This window comes from Dermacentor variabilis, chromosome 6 (assembly GCF_050947875.1).
Source record: "Dermacentor variabilis isolate Ectoservices chromosome 6, ASM5094787v1, whole genome shotgun sequence".
Classification (NCBI taxonomy): Eukaryota; Metazoa; Arthropoda; class Arachnida; order Ixodida; family Ixodidae; genus Dermacentor; species Dermacentor variabilis.
In genome coordinates this window covers 114,907,680-114,928,249 of record NC_134573.1, presented here as the reverse complement: position 1 = coordinate 114,928,249, position 20,570 = coordinate 114,907,680, and the positions used below count along the sequence as shown (strand labels likewise).

Sequence of the window (20,570 nt, the reverse complement as noted above, 5' to 3'; positions counted from 1 at the left end):
TATGAACCGCAGCAGCAGCCTTTCACACACCTGTGGGATGACGCTGCCGCGCTTCTCAAGTTACACACACACACAAAAATGTGTGGCGTTGTGTAATGTACCCTGCAAGCGAGCTAAGGCAGTTGTGCCTCATTATCGATGGGCCGCTTCCGCCGATTGATCGGCAACTCACTAGTGAATGAGAACTGTAAGACAGCTACATGCATACTGCTGGTCGATCATTCACTCTCGCAGCTTAGCCATTATGTTAAAGGCCCTGCGTTACCCTGTTAAAGGGATCTGTTATTGGCCCTGTGTACGTTGGCCGACGAGAGACTGAAGCTGCTGAAGCGCAGAGGCGACGCCGGTAAATCAACCAACGCCGAGATCGCGTGCGGCCTAAATGTGTCTCACCTGAAATAGTAGAGCCAATCAAGCATGACGACATTCAGACGACCTCTCGAGGTTTCGACAACCAGTCATAGTATAAAGTAAAAAGAAATCCGATCAAAATGCGACCTTAAACGCGCGATCAATACGTAGCAACCGCGTTTGATTCCTTAAGCGTATGGTAGTTCAGCGCCGTGTAGGGGGATCCACAGTCAACAGAAGAGAGTGAATGCCAGCGCAGGAAGAGAGCAGACGGCGCTAGCCTTATTTCGTTTATGGATTTGAGACGCCACCTCTCAGCTACCGCACACAGACTTCCGCTCGCGTAGCGCTGTGTTTCCTCTGTCGCTACTCTCCTCCTCCGATTTCCTCGTCGAGCGCCCTTCAGTACCACGTCATTCATTCTCCGCTTCACACCGCGTTCGCTTTCTTTCATCCACCGCTGTGCCCTTATGTCGATCGCTAGGTTACGGCGACGCCAACGCCACTCAATGCGCGAACGGGTGCTTAAGGTCTGCGCTAAAGGAAGCCAGTCCACTAGTTCACTTCCAATGGCCTGCGGGCCTAATAGGTAGACTACTATTATACTCCTTCAATTTACGTCGACAATTCCCGTTTGTATGCTTTCCTTTCTTATTTCTTTTTACTTATGATCTCTTTCCCCTTTACCCCGTGCATAGAGCAAACTAGACTTCTTATGGCTAACCTCCCTGCCTTTCCTTCGGTTTTTATTTTCTTTCTTTCTCTCGTGCTTACGAAACAATTATTTCATATAAAATGTTGTGCACTAACACGCTTAAATGTTTAAATGGATGTTAAGTTTTATATGGATGTTAGAATTCGTAAAAATGATTTTGTGATACAGAAGCAATACTGGATGCACTCACTAGTTCGTAACGGCAGAGGTATTCAGTGAGACGTTTACGTTAACCTAAAATAGATACAGAAGCTTTTTGTTCCTACGACAGCAGTGTTCCCATTGCGTACACTGCTGATAACGTTGTCGCCATCAACGTTACTACGTCATCCTCAGGCCCCCAACTTCCCCACCTTGACCAAACCTTAGAGATCAAAAAACAAAACTGCTCTCCAAACGGCCCTACTAGGATTCGAGCTGACCTCATTGCAGCTGTGCGACTTTAAGAGCCGAGTTCTAGCCACTGCACTATGAAACCACAGTGCTGGGCAATTAGTGCATCTTTTGTAGACCCACGCAGACTCTGAGTGCCGTAGTATCCGCGCATGTAGTTCGGAAGCCACAACAAGCAATACATGATAGTAATACTGTAGGTCTAATTACAGACAACTGAACTTCTACCTGCTTTAAGGAAACAGGTTCGTTTCAAATTTGGATGTGATTGTGTAAGGTAAAACCTCATCTGTCTTTTCTGTTGCTGTTAATTAACTAGTTTGTGATAATTTAATAGAATTTTCGTTTTTAACTTGACCCCAAGTGTAACAGCACTACGTTTCCTAACGAATTAAAAACTTTTACTACAATTGTTTTTGACTTGCTATTTTTTGCTTATATGGGCCTTTCTTGTTATCTATAAGAAAGCCTGCTATTTGTCTTCTTTTTAACTCAACCTGTTTCTTGTTTGAATGCCACAGCAGAGCACACCTTTATTAAAGCTGCGTCACATGAGCGTTCGGTTTAAAACTGCTTATGGGTACCCGTACTTGGATACAGTAACCTTGGATGCTCCAAGTAATGTCGAATTGTTAAGGACCCTTCCGCGCGGTGGGATTAGGTGTTCTGGATTCACCAGCTCTCCAATTCTCTAATTTATAAGTTTAGGACACTCAAAACTTGCGGTAATAAGTTTCACTCGTTTATGTGCATTCAATGGCTTATATACATTTGCTCCAATAACACTCGCTGATTAGGCCTAAATTTTAAAAGATGCATGAGATATGCTTCAATATAAAACTGCCTCCTCTTGGTTTACGTCCAGCACATACTTAATTGGCACTTCAGAGTGAGATGCACTGCCATTTTCTGTGTTCTTCAAAAGAACATAGTTTGTTGGGCTGTTTCTGCACTGCTTTTTGTCTTTGATGTTTGATCTTATAGGGAGAGCTGCATATAACCGCATAAATTTTCAGGGCAATTTTTTTGCGCTCCTGTGCAAGGCTCTGCTCTTTTTCTGTGGAGCTTACCGAAGTGCCAAGTGGGACATGTAACTCCCATTCTCCTCGGGGTATGCACCAATGTCGTAGTGATTAGCTTATCGTGAAGCCCCTGTTGTGAATAAAATTCCAACACATGGGCCTATTGAAATATGTGCAACTCTCTTTTATTGTGTACATAGGTTCAAAGTTCTTTCTAACGGAGCCTTCGTGTGGTTCGTACCACTCGCTCCTACTGTACTTACGTATTTGCTAGAAATTTTACCAGACTCTTGTGCGGCAGTTATAAGAAATGGTTCATAAAGCACGAACAACAATATTTGACGTGATGGGTGAGAAGAGCACTGAGGTGCTGTGCACCTTTCTACCCTCACGTTAATTCAAAACTCCAACTTAGCACCCGACGACAGTCGAATGAACACCGCAGTTACTTTTGAAGAGAGAGAATGAACTTTTATTCTAAGCAAGCGCAGTTTGCGCCCTAGGTGGGCGGCCTTCTTATTCCAGGTAGCCACGGGCCATGGCCATCTGTGCCTGTTCGGTGAGGCTGCGTTCGCTCTCCGGTTGCGGGTCTGATAGTTTACCGTCCCACTGCTCTTCCGTGCCCTTTTTTTCCGACACATCACCAACCTTATGGCATACTGTTTCTGGGACATTGCAGCATGTGTAGAAGTATGAATGCTGAGTATATGAGATTCTCTGTAATAGGATACCATGGATGTAGCTGTTGATTTGTAAATTCCTGAGGGTTACTGCCTCTTCCCTTGTCAGGATAGGGTGAGGTGGCGAATAAGTTCTTCTGTATAGCCTTTAGTGTTGCAGAGTATCGCTGTACTTTTTGGGACTTCATCCGTTCTCCATGTCGCGTCCAGTGAGAAAGCCTGGTGAATGTGAGCTCGGGCGGAGGCGTCGGCTGCCTCATTCCTCAGCAGGGGCTCACGCCCCGGAGCGCAAACCATGTATATATCTGGTAGGTTCTTTGTTGCTGTGGTTCCGGTGATTTGTAGGCCTTGCCTAGAGATTCTTCTTTTCTGAAAGTTCTGGCAAGTTGCTTGTGAATCTGAGTAATACTGCTCCCTCCCCATAGGTTGACAAGGCCAAGGCTATTGCGCTTCCTTCTGTCGCATCTGTCTCTCTTGTTAAAATGCTAGCTGCCGTTCTCTCTTTACTCTTTCTCTCGACGCCGTTGATCGCATGGGCCATAGTTACTGTATCGGTGTGTCGTTGCATCGGTGTATGGTCTGTCCAGATTTCGGCCATAGGTTTTTCGGAGAGTCTCTATTCTGGCTTTTCTTTTACCTTCATGTTGGGCTGGATGCATATTTTTTTTAGAATGGGGGCTACGGAGCTGTACTGTCGATTTGTATCCGGCATAATTTTTTCCTAGTCGCGCAGCTGCATAGCTTTAGCGTATTCTAATCTTCTGAATGTTGCCCTTTCAGTAAGTGCTAGATGTTCGAGTTGGTTAACTTCGTGTTCAACTAGCTTCTCCCAGGTGTTGTGGAAACCAGAGCAGAGTAGTCGTTGTGCGGAGGAGCGTTCGGAGATCCCACTGGCAATCTTGAAAGCCTTCCGGATGAGAGTGTCCAGATTTTGTTCAGGTCGATGTAAGGAGTGCCTAAGGTGATTCTGCTGATGATGAAGGCTTGGATAATTCGTGCTGGATCATCTAGTTCATTGAAGACGTATCTCGTGCTTGGTACCCGTCGTACCAAAGGTGCGACTTGAGTGATGGTTTCTTGTGGTTTGGGTAGGGTGGTGGTGCCCTATGCATCCTTGTGTACAAGTAGGCCTAAGATTTTGAGCGATTCTGCTTTATTGATTTGCACTCCGTTAAGTCAGAGTTCTGGTTCTCTGATTTCAACTTTCTGGAGGTCTATCCCTGGTTTTCACTTTTAGTATGAGAAGCTCTGATTTTTCCGGTGCGCACGCGGACCCGCAACCCTTGAGATAGTTTTCTATACGATTCATGGCTTCTCACAATGCGTCCTGCTGAGCTGATGCCTGCTGTCCAGATGGTGATGTCGTCTGCATTAAGAACATGTCTTATTCCATCTATGCCGTTTAGTGTATATGCTAGTTTCAGCATGGCTGTGTTAAAAAGATTACGTTTGGAGTAGTTTCATTTTGATGCCATGTTGGGTACTCTCTTCTCGACGTCAATTCCAGCGCTGACAGCAATGCTGCGAAACACGGAACATCGGTCGGTCAGCAGATCTCGCACACCACCAAACTCCAGCACTCGACCGTCACCCATGACGACGACCCTGCGACACAAATATGAGCATACCTTTATAACAACAGTAACAACACCAACAAGACCAAGAGCAATAATAATTTATCAATCAATCATTTATGCACTGTACTTATAAAATGCCTTACGGTCTAAGTGCTGGCGCCCCCATACACAAACAAAAAAAATTTCAGGGTACCATAAGTGAGATGAACTATCAATAAAAATTACAATATTGAAAAGAAGATTTTACATACAACAAGGAGCATGGTGAATGAAAACATAAAAGGAGGAGAAGAGCAGTTCGGCAATATTCGAAACTATGTCACAACAACGCAAACCTCGCAAAAGAAGAGGAAAACAACCGTGACGTCAGACGGAACCAGACGAAGGAGTGGACAGGACGAGAGGTCCTGTCCTGGCTAAACATCTCGGACAAACTGGCCCAAAGTTCCCCCCTCTTGAACTCGGAAAAGAACAGCGACAGCCAGCTATGAAAAATGTCGAGATCATGAAAGTAAGCATTATAATGACTCAGTATTCTGCGGACGGTTGAGTGTTGGCGATGACAGGCAGGAACCTGGAAAGGTCTATGTTCTCTGGTGATCTTGCGCGACATACGAAACACGCTAAAACTGAGAAGTTCGGGGCAAGTGAGGATGTCGTGAAGGAGTTTGAAAAAAAAGAACAGGTCAGCGCGATTGCGTGGACAGTAAAGTAAAGGCAATGATAATAAACTATCAGTGCTAGAATAACGTCCAGTATGTGTGTTAGCAAAGCGGGGATGATCAACATCATCATCAACCTGGTTACGCCTACTGCAGGGCAAAGGCCTCTCCCGTACTTCTCCAACTACCCCCGTCACGTACTAATTGTGGCCATGTTGTCCCTGCAAACTTCTTAATCTCATCTGCCCACCTAACTTTCTGCCACCCTTTGCTACGCTTCCCTTCCCTTGGAATCCATTCCGTAACCCTTAATGACCATCGGTTATCTTCCCTCCTTATTACGTGTCCTGCCCACGCCCATTTCTTTTTCTTGATTTCAACTAAGATGTCATTAACCTGCGTTTGTTCCCTCACCCAATCTGCTCTTTTCTTATCCCTTAACGTTACACCTATCATTCTTCTTTCCATAGCTCGTTTCGTCGTCCTCAATTTAAGTAGAACCCTTTTCGTAAGCCTCCAGGTTTCTGCCCCGTACGTGAGTAGTGGTAAGACACAGCTGTTATAAACTTTTCTGTTGAGGGATAATAGTAAGCTGCTGTTCATGATCTGAGAATGCCTGCCAAACGCACCCCAGCCCATTCTTATTTTCCTGATGATTTCAGTCTCATGATCCGGATCCGCAGTCACTACCGTTCCTAAGTAGATGTATTCCCTTACCACTTCCAGTGCCTCCCTACCTATCGTAAACTGCTGTTCTCTTCCGAGACTGTTAGACATTACTTTAGTTTTCTGCAGATTAATTTTTAGACCCACTCTTCTGCTTTGCCTGTCCAGGTTAGTGAGCATGCATTGCAATTGGTCCCCTGAGTTACTAAGCAAGGCAATATCATCAGCGAATCGCAAGTTACTAAGGTATTCTTCATTAACTCATATCCCCAATTCTTCCCAATCCAGGTCTCTGAATACCTCCTGTAAACACGCTGTGAATAGCATTGGAGAGATCGTATCTCCCTGCCTGACGCCTTTCTTTATTGGGATTTTGTTGCTTTCTTCATGGAGGACTACGGTGGCTGTTGAGCCGCTATAGATATCTTTCAGTATTTTTACATATGGCTCGTCTACACCCTGATTTCGCAATACCTCCATGACTGCTGAGGTTTCGACTGAGTCAAACGCTTTCTCGTAATCAATGAAAGCTATATATAAAGGTTGGCTATATTGCGCACACTTTTCTATCACTTGATTGATAGTGTGAATATGGTCTATTGTATTGTGAATATGATCTATGCGGGAATGATAATTGCTTACCAACGATTTCCTGAGCTGATCTATAATGGATCTAGAAATGCCACTCTAGACGAGTGACGCGTACCCGAGTTGAGAAAAACAGGTAGTTTCTTTACCGCTTGCGAAACGGTGTAGGACAATTGAATTCTCTCGATAGTCTGCAAATAAACACAATAGTGCGCGAAGCCCGCATTGTAACATGTTAAGTGGGTGCAGAAGTGTGTAATGTCATATCAAAACGTGCACTGAGATCAGTTGTCGCACGGACCTTACACAACGGTTCAGAATCTACGGAATAAGAAAAAGAAGTGCTTCATGTCCTGTCTCTGTAAGTCATGGCTTTAATCTTAGCAGCACTTAAGGTGAGGTTATTATTTTTGCACCATTCAGAAGGAGGCACCACTAAAGGAGGCACGACTTGAGGATGCGACAGACTTCTGCAATATGAATTTCCTCTAAAATTTAGAAGCTATCGGCATATAGAAAGATCCAAGAATTGCGAATAGAGGGAAGAAATTCATTAATATTTTGAAAAGGAGTGCTCCGAATACTCCTCGTTGAGGAATGCTGCTAGTTGCCTTGTAAAAATAAATTGGCAGCATGACAGCCTGCTTGGACTTTTACTTCGCTAGAGTCGAGCGGGCGAAAACACTCCCCACGTTTCGAAGTTTTTACGGATTTACTTTGAAAGTCCCGGCGGCCTGTTGAAGGGGCTCTTTTCCAAGGATGCAATATATCACTCGGGAGCCTGCTTATAGAGGGTTTTGCAGAGTCCGAAAAAAAAAACAGAATACGTCTCTCCTGTAATAATAATTATTATTATTATTATTATTATTATTATTATTATTAGTAGTAGTAGTAGTAGTAGTAGTAGTAGTAGTAGTAGTAGTAGTAGTAGTAGTAGTAGTAGTAGGAGTAGGAGTAGTAGTAGTAGTAGTAGTAGTAGTAGTATACACTTCAAACAACCTTGGCTATCTTTAACTTTTTATAAGAACGTACGCCTTCCAGTTCTTGAATACGCCTCCGTCATTTGGGGCGGCACTGGTAGGTCAAATTGTGAACTTCTACAAAGTGTGCAAAAAAGTTCACGTCTACATTTTAACAAAGATCCTGTCAAAAGCCTTCTATCTCCATAGAGCTAACACAGGCTTTCGCATTACCTACTTTTACCTGTAGAGGCAACAAATCGGATTTTTTTTTGCCAGAAATTAATACGTGGAAAAATCTGCTGCTCGAATTGCTTTCTGATGTGCGCTTTTATATTCCTCAGGAAAGCACAAGGAAACAGCGCGCTTATCAGCCTTCTGATTTTTGCGACCCTTTATATATAGTGTAGGCGATATATAACGCCCATTCAAAGTGCGGGGGCATCTTCATACCTAATTTTAATATTTTCCTGAAAGGAGTTGGCATCGGAATTTCAATAACTGAACAAAACCTTTCATATCTTTTGTGTGTTGCGTCATTCTGTAATGCTTTTCTGTTTCCCCACTTTCGCTCTGTATTCTCTTCGTGTACCGATTTTATGCCCTGTTATAATCTGTATTCACGAAATTAATTTTTTTTTGTGTCTGCGCGTGTGTGTGTCTGTGTGTGCGTGTGGGCTTGCACTGTTTTCCTGTGCATTCTTTTGCCGAGTGCGCCAGCACGAAGACCTTCGAGGTTGTTCCTAGGCGCTTTAATAAATACTTTTGATTTGATTGATGACTTGATTTGTATATTATTGCCCATGCATACATCTTTTAATGTATGCACACGCCAGCACTCAGACCTTCGGGTTGTTCCTGGGCCCGTTAAGTAAACATCACTGATTGATTGTCGTCCCTCCCTTATGTTTCGCGCTGTTACATAAGTTGCAATAATGAAATGTTTGCTATAGTGCCCAGGAACAGCTACGGAGCCATCGTGCTGGGGCACTTAAATAGTAATTATACACGACACAAAATGTATGTACACAAACAACTGTGGTAGAGAAAACAATGTTAGATAAGGAAACAGGAATCAAGTGGACGGGCCTAAGTGGAAGCTAATCTGACAAGACGATTATGTACATATATCCAAACCCAGAAAATGGATTCTGAAAGATATCAATAAAGGCAGAAAACATATTGCACGTTTTCTTTTTGTAAAAAAAATGCAAATTTTGAATGCAATAAAGCGGCGCAGGAAACGCGGGATGCTGCCTAGTGTACTTTTGAAGCACGGAAACTTGCACATGATCAAGAAGCTTTGGACAATGTACATTGCCATGGAGCACCTTGTAGAGGAACAGAAGGTCTGATTTAATACATCCTAATTTTAGGGGTGCGAGTATAGGCATATTTGAGAGGACTGCACTATGTTCACCAGAATGGCAAAAGCGGTGCTCGAAAAAATATATCATTTTATTTGCACGTTCTCCCCAAACTACACAGGCATACTCTGGTATAGGGAGGCACGCAGTAGAATACAATTTCAGAAAGACAACAGCTGAGTGGAAGTCAGCCGGTATACGACAAGCAGTATAAGAACGCGGAGGGATTTTTGTTTCACATATTTAGCTGCTGAAGACAAGCATAGCGCTGTGTCAAAGTAGAGGCCTACCTTTTCACCTGCCTTCATCAATGGAACAACACGAAGGGTGTACGAATTTTTGTTAATTAGTAGAATATGTGGTTCTATTTCTCGTGCCAGTGATGTTCGCCGCTCTGAATAATCCAGCTAGAGAACAAGAACGACGTTATCTTTCCAAACGACGAAACTTTCCGAACGGAGCGGTAGCCTTACATGTACTTTAGAGTTTACGTGGAACTTAAAATACGGCGTCTACCTTAGAGTGCTGGAGACATAGGTGTCCAGCACTCTTTTGAAGAGTGAGAGTGCACGCAGAGGCAGAAATGTTTTGAATTCTTTGTGGTGCTGGTTCCAATACGTTCAATGTGGTCGTATTGGTCATTGTAATAACAAAATCTGCAAAGGCAACAACAGTGCTAAATATAGCTCCCCCCTTTTTAGGCCTGTTTGTCCCATTTTCATGTGTGCAAGGTCTTTCAGACTTATTGCCATTTTTAGTTGTATGGAAAAGCAATGAGGGAACATTGTCTTTTTGAACATTATATCGCGATAGCAATTATATGAAGACTACAGGGATATTTCCGCCATTGTAATCTCTGTCGGTGTCGGCGTCGCCGAGGTGTTACGTATAAAGTCCAAGTGCGATATCATCGTGGCCACGCGCCGTATGCTGTGTATGCGAGTGAAAGCGTACGAGGGTGTGCCGAGGATGGTGGCTCGATCTCGCACATGCGCAGGAGAGGAAGGCAACGAGGAAGCGCGCAGTCTTCCATAGCGCGCAAGACAACGGGCGAGTGGGGGCGTTCAACTCCGGCGGTGGCTGCCTAGCTTGCGGTTGAGCGTGGCCGCATGGGCCCCATCTTGATAACAATCTGCAATGGGGACAAAGCCTAGTTGCGCCAAGAACTGATAGCTTCGTATATGCTGTGCTCTCGCCGCTTAGTTCGCGTTGAAACAAGAGGCAGCACGAACGTCGATTTGCCCGCTGCGGCTGCCGCGCTTCCTCGTGCACGCGTTTAGACGAATGTCTGTGCTAACCGAGTGAGATGGGCTGATGTTTGCCTGTGCGCGCGTGACACCATACTTGCTAATCTAGTAAGCGAATCTTTACAAGTTTATACGGCTGGTAAAACCGGTATCCTTACTTCGTTTAGCTGTGTAGTAATTTTCTATGGCCTTTGATGTTTCGCTATTCGGGTGAAACAGCGACTTTCTGTATGTATGAGCTTGCCATGCTATCTTCAACTACTTTCGTAAAAAAATTAAAACGTTCGTGAACATCAGCTGTCCTATCAACGAATGACCAGTCATCGTGGTCAAGATGATGGTACCAGTCAACGTAGCCTCGAAGAGAAAAGTTCCGGCTGCGCTTTTTGTGCATCTCGAAACACATACTGCTGTTGTGTGTTTCCAAAGTTCAAGCAACGATGAACGACCCTCCGTGGTTGCTCAGTGGCTATGGTGTTGGGCTGCAGAGCACGAGGTCGCGGGATCGAATCCCGGCCACGGCGGCCGCATTCCGATGGGGGCGGAATGCGAAAACACCCGTACACTTAGATTTAGGTACACGTTAAAAACCCCACGTGGTCCAAATTTCCGGAGTCCTCCACTACGGCGCCCCTCATAATCAGAAAGTGGTTTTTGCACGTAAAACCCCATAATTCAAGAAACGATGAATGGAGGCTGGAACTTGTCTGCCGCAGCCACATGAACGTTGCTACACATGAGGGAAACAGTATCAACATTCACAAGACAAAGCTCTATAATGTTGCGACAGCACTTCCCCGCGAGGTATAGTTACTGCATGGAATTAAGAGATGAAGTCAAGAAAGGAGTGGCATTTTTTGAAAAATGGAAAAGGCATTGGAAGACATGCAAAGCGATTACTGTAATATTAATATTACATAATTAGTAAAATAATTTCGTTCAAAAAATGTAGTACGTTTTGTAGACACGGCAGTCCAACCATGATGATGTTTAGAAAGGTGCTGTTGATGTATCGGTGTTCTTCTTTGGGTATTATGGTAGCATCGGTTTAATCAGAACTTGAACGACCTATATATCATGAACTTGACAGCCAGAGTTTGCGTTATTAAACTGTATATGACATGACCTTTTACTCACCAGCTGCAGATTTCGCGGGGAATATTACTCCTATGGTTGTTAGATGACCAAAAAATTTTCCAGTACACAAGTAAAACTGCTGTTACCTTTTGACGAAAAACAGCTTCCGGCGTTCCAGAGAAGCCAGAATGAAAACAGTTTCGCATGCATTCCCCATAGCCATTTGTCCCATTTTTATTGTTACCTTATTATTATATATTATAATTTTGCTCTGTTGTTTCTTTTCGATGTATAAAAGTTATGGTTCAGAAATGATGTGGGTTCATAGTCGACTAGGCTAGTGAGGAACCCATTAAAAACAGGCACTTCCAAAAGATTTGTAGCAAAAGAGAAAAAAATAAAGAAAATCCAAATTAACTGGACGGAATATATAACATAGACTATAAAGTAATGCGTAGTGTCAAGTGCTATATCATCATAGAAAGCTTGCGACAAATACCATTACAAAGACGAAAGTTTACATATTGTAGTAGAACATAGAAGACAAACGAGCATTCAGACAATGTACAGTGTCATAAAATGTATTGAAAGCATCGCATTGGAGAAACATTTTTGTAGAAAAGAGATGTGTGTAGGTTTGAGGCATTGGCGTCTGTTTGGCATCCTAAGGGGCATCAGTGAATGAATAAAAATGTGCACTTTAAATTGTGCCATGGTAACAGTTTACCACAAGATCATTAAGCGTGCTCGTTTATATTCTTTCTTCTGGTACTGAGTTCCCTCATCTCTCTCTCTCTCTGTCTATAGACAGTCAGAACACATGCAGAAGCCTGTCAGCGTGGGCTTCATATGAGCATTCGTATAGTGTTTACTAAGTGCGGCATGAAGTGCTTCCTCGTAACTTTTCATGTGCTCATTGGTTTGCACGATGCATTATTAGGGCATTTGCATTTCCTGCAGCTAAGGTATGGGGCACATGCTCACCGGACGAGAACCATGGCGAACCAAAACATGAAGCTGATTTGCTGCCAACAAAAGTAGGCCTAAGTCAGAATGCGCAATAGACCTCGGGGTCCATTTTCAGAAAATTTAACATGGAACAGACATATTGAATACTTAACCTAAAATTCATCTCGTATGCTATACCTTGTTAGACGTAATATTTATAACACCCCCCCCCCCCGGAAGTAAAAGAACTGCGTTACATAACAAATGTTCGACCGGTACTCGAATACGCTTGCCAGGTATGGGACCCTGAAAGCTCTAAACTTATAGAAAAGCTTGAACGCGTCCAAAACCGCGCTGGAAGATTTGTTTCTGGTAATTATAACTTCCGTGGCAGTATTACATTACTTAAAGAGGACCTTGGTTGGAAAACACTAGCACACCGCCGATTAACTGCAAAATTAGAACTTTTTTTTCCGAATCTACTATGATCTCACAGGATTAAATAATAACTTGTATATTTTCCCTCCCCACTTCATCTCAAAACGATGTCATCACGAGCTGAAAGTTCTTGAAGTGCGCTGTCGTACTGATGTCTACAGTAATTAATTTTTTCCGCATGCTTCCGCACACTGGAATAGGGTTCTCAGGAGCATTGGTGAATGTAAAACGTGTTCAGGGTCTCTGTCTTTATTGTCACGCAGTCTGTCGTAGTATATCATCCCGTTTTCTTTATATCATTTGGCTGGCATCGCACTTCATGCGATAGTGTACCCTTTCCATTTCTGTCTTGCAATCTTGCACCGCATTTCACTGAAGACGGTTTTGCCGCTGAGATGACTCATCGATGTTACGTATTTTTTTTTTACTTTTACCACCTGTGCTTAGCTGTATCAAGCTTTTGTCACATGTTCATTTTTCTTAAATTTGTCCCCCCCTCCTGCAATAATGCCCTTGTGGCGCTGCAGGTGCTTGTATAAACAAATAAATAAATAAATAAATAAATAACGGCGTTTGCAGAACAACGTTCAATGCTATGAAATGTCACAGACAAATGGAATACCACACGACTGCAGTCATGTCAGAATATGCGGATTAGATTGAACGTCGGATCGTAAATACACGCGGCTTGTACCTTTATAACATGCAAGAAGATCAACATCGCCATACCCGCCTATATAGGTTCGCACTATGACATTTAGGAACGAAAATGACGATTTACATCAACATGGCAGAAGTAACACACAAGCTCTAACTCGCAATTCAGGTCCTTTTTGGAAAGGTATATATATATATATATATATATATATATATATATATATATATATATATATATATGACACGTGCGCCACGTATTCTGGATACCTATGTTTACGTTTGGGTACACGTTATGGTGCTCCTCGCAAGGTAGAAACGGCTGCTGAAGAAGCGAATCATGGAGCTACGCGCGTGGTCGAAACCAGCGAGATGTGGCGCAGCAGACCGCTGTGCCGAGAGCAGCACAAGCCGCAGCTCGCCGTCGACGCCGTGTATAAATATATATATATATATATATATATATATATATATATATATATATATATATATATATCCATGATTCTCTTCTTCAGCAGCTGTTTCTACCTTGCGAGGAGCACCATAACGTGTACCCAAACGTAAACATAGGTATCCAGAATACGTGGCGCACGTGTCACATCCCTTGACCCTTGCCACGGTACGTTACTGTTGTTGTTGTTCTTTTTCTTGTTGATTATTATTATTATCATCATCATCATCATCATCATCATCATCATCATCATCATTATTATTATTATTATTATTATTATTATTATTATTATTATTATTATTATTATTATTATTATTATTATTATTATTATTATTATTATTATTATTATTATTATTATTATTATTGTGATGATGATGATCTCCTTCGAACGAGATAGTCACAAAGTCACCTAGCCTGCTTGAGTTTCTCCGTATCGACGCTACTCAGCGCTCATGTCAAATTGGAAGATATGATGGTAATGACGATGATGATTTATTTGGATTCGCTTTGAAATGGGATGCTGAAAGACAGTCACCTAGACTGCTTGAATTATTCAGGTATGTCGTACATGTTTTTCATCACATTAGGATTTATAAATCTCCATAATATAACTTTTAATCCTCAAATCCTACTTTAATTGTCTTGTACCGCTACCTGTGCAACTGCTACAAGGCGTTATACATGGTGTAATAATATGCAACTGCAATGCGAAACCTGCGAGTATCGCTGCTACGTGGAGCACATGTCGGATCGCATGTCTCCTCGCACGCTAGTACCCGTTTATAGGGCATGTTTCCGCTGCATGCTAGCAAGCGCTGGTGTGGCTCTTTCTTTCATTACATGAAAACAAAACTGAAGATATATTACAGAACGGAGACAGCTACACACTGAAAACTCATGCAAACACACACATGTGTCCAACAAGTGCATCCAGTCTGGCGGATGTACCTGCAGAGCGTAAACACTTCTAACATAAACAGCACTTTCGCGAGAGAAAGATTTTCTGGATTGCGGGCTTTAGGCATGGCGATCACACGGTCTACATCTCCGTAGGCTGTATAAACCACGTACTATGAACATGTCATAGGGAGGGCCACCTGTAACCTTAAACGGTAGAAACCTAATTGAATATGGAGTGATGCCAATGTCCTTTCTAAGCGTCCTTTGGAGAATGTCCCAAAATAAAACACAGCATCCCTTGAATCTATGAAACAGTGTTCTATGGTCTCGGCGCGTGGACAAAGTCGACAGTTCGTGACGACGGCACGAAGCAGCCCCTAGAGTTCAACCAATTTTAACACGGAGTGTTTCCGAACGTAACTTAAAGAAGCATGCTTTACTCCAGGAGGTGCACACATTTTTCGGACGCACTTAAGTACACGCTGATAAGTTCGGCCTAAATAAGGTGCACGATACAAAGCACCTGGGAAAATCGAGTCTACCAGTACCGCGGAAATCGCTTTTCGACTCACATTTAACATATACTCCAGACCAAATCTAACTTTCAAGAAATGTGTCAAAGACCTCCTTGAGAAAGCCCCAAGGAGCCTGTGGGACGTCTTTGACAGTTGATGACACTACTATATTAGGAAGATAATGAACTAATCGGAGTTGTAACATTTCACGCAAAAAACGGATGGTCAATGTCTCTAAAGAAAAACAGGCGAGCAACAATTTGCCTGAAGAAAAGATGAACCAATCCTAGATCACCACGTTGAAGAGGAAGGAACAGATTGTCGCACCGCATTCACTCACAACTCCAGCTCTAAATAAATGCTGCAAATACGCGATCCAGCGCCTGATTGCGAATTCGTGAGCAGTGCAGTACTTGCAGCACATAAGACAGGTAGCTAAGAACACGTTGCACACTTCAGCACGACGGAACATTGATAGATTCCGCCCTCGCCATGAATTCACGTAGCGTTAAATTTTTCCAACTTCTCCCGATCAATGAGTGTTACTATTTTTATACTGTGAGAAAGGTACACCCAGATAATGCAGATATTTCTTCCATTGAATGCCTTTGTTATATAATGGCATTATGGCGCATAATCCCAACGAAAACCCTGAACTTATTTCAAAGTTAAAGTTTGCACTAGAAGCCGCACAAAAATATTCTGTAACTGCAAGAACAGTCTTTACACTCTTTTTGTCAGTACAAAAAAAGGACCACGTCGTCTACATATGCAAGAGCCCGAACCTCTTTAGTCGGCAGTTGGTTAAACCGTTGGAATTTTTGTTCTTTCAGAATGTTCCTAGAAAGCGGCTGTAAATACTAGCAGCATCCTTGTCTTACTGATGATACAAGCATAATTGGATCGGAGAAGGAGAACCATTCACTATCAGCCTCGTCAAGCCATTAGCATACATATTCTGAGACATATTTTGATCCGATATTTGTGGGCTCTATTAGAGTAAACAGGAACGAGTGATTCACCCTGTCGAACGCCTTCGCCAGATCTAGCTGAACCATTGCTACCTGCCCAATCACCTCAGCTACACACCCTAGCACCGATCTCGCAACATGACCATTGATCTGAATTGGCCCCTGATGCCACATTTTTTATGATCACCGACCACGGATCTTATCACGACATGGAAACGGTTAGCTAATACATTTGCAAAAATTTTATAATTCACATTGCATAAAGAGATAGGCCGATATACGTGCACTTTTTGCAATTTAGTCTCATCATCGCTTTTGGCTATGAGGACAGTTCTGTGTGTTGTGGCAGTTAGGTACCCTACTTCCATGGCCTCGTGGTACGCCTGAATTAATAATTGTGATAAGAGGGAACGAAAACACTGATAAAATAAGGCAGCAACGCCATACGTTCCGGGCGCCTTGCCTTTCGCTAACGAATCTGTGCATACAGTTACCTCACTAATATTAATGAATTCATTTGTATAATTGTAATCATCCTCCTTTAACTGGAGCAGCCACGGTACGAATTTTCTGGCAACATCTCTGTCCAATGGATTAAGGCCTCGAAATAATACTTGGTAATGTTCGAAAAACGCTTTAGTTGTTACAGTCGGCTCATTAACAATGATTCTACCATACTCTATATCTAGTATTTGTTTAGACAGCGCTTATCGGCGCTCATGACCGAGGTACCTACTGCAAGGCTGCTCTTCCAGAAAATACTGACCTCGCGCACGCACTAGTGCACCTCTGTATTTTTCTGTGTACACGGGCCGTATAACGTAAAACCATCCCAATATGTTTTTATTCCAATCTCCTGGCGTCAAATTTGTGTAACCGCCGACGCAAGCATCGGGCGGTCCCCAGCAGGGTGGTTTGATCAAACCAATCAAATACTCCCCTCGTTCATAGGAGGTCACTTTTGTTTGCTTGAAAAACGAATAACATTGCCTACACTGAGCGGCTTGTCTTATCTAATTGGCTCACAAGAGGCGACGAGCTTGCTCAAGTGTAGAGGGATTTGATGGAGCTGAGCCACTGCACTGAATATCGATAACCGGTTGAAGAGGGTGGCGCCAGCGTCTACGATTGGTCCGCTTTCGCTTACTTAGCTTGCGGCGGCATGCAACGGAAGCTTAAGAGGGACGCTAAAACGGATCCGCAGCAAAGAAGAGCTGGCAGAACGAGGTCGTAAACGTGCCGAAAGCTCTCGAAAACGTTACACGACTACGCAGAAAGTTTTATTACACGCAGATAAACCCATGCTCTCCGGCAGGGGCGTGTAGCCAGTGCCTGAGCGATCGGTGGCAGCCATCTTTTATTCCTTCCGGAACGGGGCAGCCTGCGGCTATTCACAGAAGAATTCACTTTCGTTCGGCATATTAATGCATCTTTAATGCGTACACGTCACGTTGACGTGGTGAGTTTTCGCGGTTTTCTGACGTCGCGTGACAGGCAGGTGAAGTGGGTGCAGCCCTAAAAGTTTTCTCCAATAGTCGAAGTCTAATGGCGAAAAGGCATCGAATCAGAAATAACTATTTTTCCTTTGTTCAGTGAAATCATGCATAATCAGTGTGTACACGTCATATCAGATGGAGAGGTATCGTTTTCGTGACGTCGCGTGACAGACAGGCGAAGAGGGGGGTGGTCCAAAAAGTTTGTGACCAATCGCGGAGGGCTGATTGCAGCATTGGAATCGAAAAGTTTGGAATAGCTTGACGTTATAGCACCCCAGTTTGTAACTTCGCCTTAGTACTATGAATATCATCAATATACTGACCCGAATGTAGACGTTCAAGCTCATGTAATTCGCTTAGAAGTCTATACAATGCTTTTTAATTATTCTTTCTTCAAAGGACAATATTGACAATTCTTCTACAGCTGTCACAATAAATTACTCGTTGAATAATTACCACACAGCAAAGAGTGGCAAGTCATTGCGTCATGACAGATGAGCTGTAAGCTCAGTAACACGCTTTAGAAAGCACTCAAGAAAAGTAATTTGTTATTAATGTTCCACAACTTCCAGCGCGTACACTTACTTTGGCACCAACGGCTGCCAAACGATGCTGAGACTAGGCCATGGTCACTAAAGAATACAGGGTGCACAGTGTAACCATACATAAGAGATGATGCGCTAATTGAAGCATGAATACAATCAAGTCTTGCATGCGAGGTGCCTTTGGAGATTCGTGTAACGACATCCCACCCTTTCATTTTCTCCAAAGTACACAAGTCGAAAATCACATATCAGGCGTTGCAACGCATCACTACTTGGACCATGTCTCAGCTTCACTAACGGACGATCGTGCGCGTTTAAATTAAAGTCTCCAAGAGGACGAACGCACGATCAGTACAGAAATGATGTTCTGAGGATAAGAAACATTCTCGTTCACGTAAATTGTTCGGGGCATAAACACACGCAAATCTATACCTCATACCTCTGATATCAATGTCGCACCATAGTAGGCGTCCTTTCCTATCTGTAATAACTGTAGGAAGTCACAATGCAAATGTTTCCTAACAAATAACGTAAAACCAGCGAAAACGCATACTGCGCGGCTTGCCCGAACATTATAGCCACAAAGAAATTGAGATCTAGCTACTTCTCTGTTTTCGTTGGATTCAATCTTTGATTCTTGAATAGCAGCAATATCTAATTTTCTGTTGTGTAACAAACGAATAAGCTGTATTTGCCGTCGCTTATTTCGTAAGCCATGGACATTTAAAGTACCAAAATGGAAGGGAAGAGCGCCCGCCACGATTACCTATCTCGGTGCAGCTTTTAAACGCTGCTCCAGAGGTGCACCACTTCTTTCTTGATGGGGTGATGCATTGCCAACCTTGGGTTGCACTTTAACGCAAGATGCATCTGCAGGAATGGGCGTTCCCCGGAACGGTTTTGTCAACTTTGGCACTTTGGGAACCAGGGCCTCCTTTCCCGAAGGCGATAGGCTGTGAAATGGCGACGGACGCTTCTTAGCGGCCTCGCACACCAATACAGATTTCATTGACGGCGGACTATCTTAAACTAGTTGAAAATCTGGCCATGACGTACTTGGCTCGTTGTCAAGCAGCTTAGTCTCATGCACACTAGAAAGCTTCGGGCTATGGCTATTGTCAGCCGATGAAGGCCCAATGGATGAGCTTCAACGGTTGTTTCACCACTTGCATCCACAACTTCACTTACATTAATTAGATGATTGGTGATGGTATAATCCTCAGCTGGCCTATTTCCTCGAAGCTTGTCAGCGTAGGTTCCGATGCATGCATCTGCAAGGCGACCATAGCGGTGACGGTTACTGCAGCGTGGTGTCTACATTAGCGCCAGATATGCACAATTCAGTTGCACCGGAGGCAAAGTCGTTGTCGGCCTGGAACGACGATGAGACACTGGTGCCCGTATGTGTTCAATAAATGAGGCAGATTACTGGAAGAAACTCCATCCTTCAAAGTAAACGCCACGTCTCGATTAGTCATTTGTCAGCCCTCCATGCGGTCACACCGCCACATTTATATCGTGTTAGGCTGCGATGTGCCACATGGCTGTAGTAATTCAAGAATCCGTCTCTGTTCGAGGTGTGGGGTAAGCCAAGGAAGCTTCATCTTGATAGTCTTGCATTGCGGGTTGAGCCCTTCACCAACAACTTGCATTTGTCGACAAGTTTCTCCTTCGCAATGCTTTTAACACACGCCACTAGCCACAAATGGCTCACTGGTAGAATAGCTGATTCCCAAGCAGTGGCCCAGAGTTCGATGACGGCGGGAACAGGGTATTTTTTTTTCTTACTCCCAACGATAGCTGCTACGGAGACCGGATACCGGCGGCGGACACCATCGCCACCCGAAATGGCTGTTGGAATGAGCCCATAACAGTTTACGCTGTGAAACATACAAATGCCACGTAGCTGGACAGAACCAAGGTAATGTTGTTTGCCATCGCTTGTGAATAATGAGATCATGTTTTACATTACGTCTAATTACATAATTATTCTTAATTAATGAACTTCTAAAATATTTAGATAAATAGTGTAAATGAGAAAATTGAACAGCAAGATGAGAAACTTGCGATGCAGCTTTCTGTTGCACAATATGTGCTGCATAAAAGTGTTTTGCCGAGCTTGAACGAAACCCGCAAATGCACGCCAAGTGCATCGATCAGCCCGTCGCGCTGCAGTTTTGCGTGTCTTTTTTATTAGATTTTTTTCTCTTTTGCTACATCATTTTGCTTCTGTTCAGGTACGCAGCATTCACACATTTTTAAATCTTTGTGCATGATAGTAGGGACACCGTGTATATACGTTGCTAGTGCAGTCGGCCCACGTCAAACTGCCACGGCACCCAGCCGTC

The 20,570-nt window shown here is 43.4% G+C and overlaps 1 protein-coding gene across 2 annotated transcripts in view; it reads right to left on the bottom strand.

The window, feature by feature from the left end:
- Nucleotides 1–2,666: 2,666 nt before the first annotated feature.
- The window catches only part of LOC142585061 (multidrug resistance protein mrp-7-like), a 163,810-nt gene continuing 145,906 nt past the window's right edge, over nucleotides 2,667–20,570 (bottom strand). Inside the window, exon 26 of one of the 2 annotated variants that reach the window (XM_075695534.1) lies at nucleotides 2,667–4,766. In XM_075695534.1, coding sequence (XP_075551649.1) covers nucleotides 4,622–4,766 — 145 coding nt within the window. In that variant the 3' untranslated portion in view covers nucleotides 2,667–4,621. The remainder of the gene's footprint in view (nucleotides 4,767–20,570) is intronic. The other variant, XM_075695535.1, reaches the window with a different exon arrangement.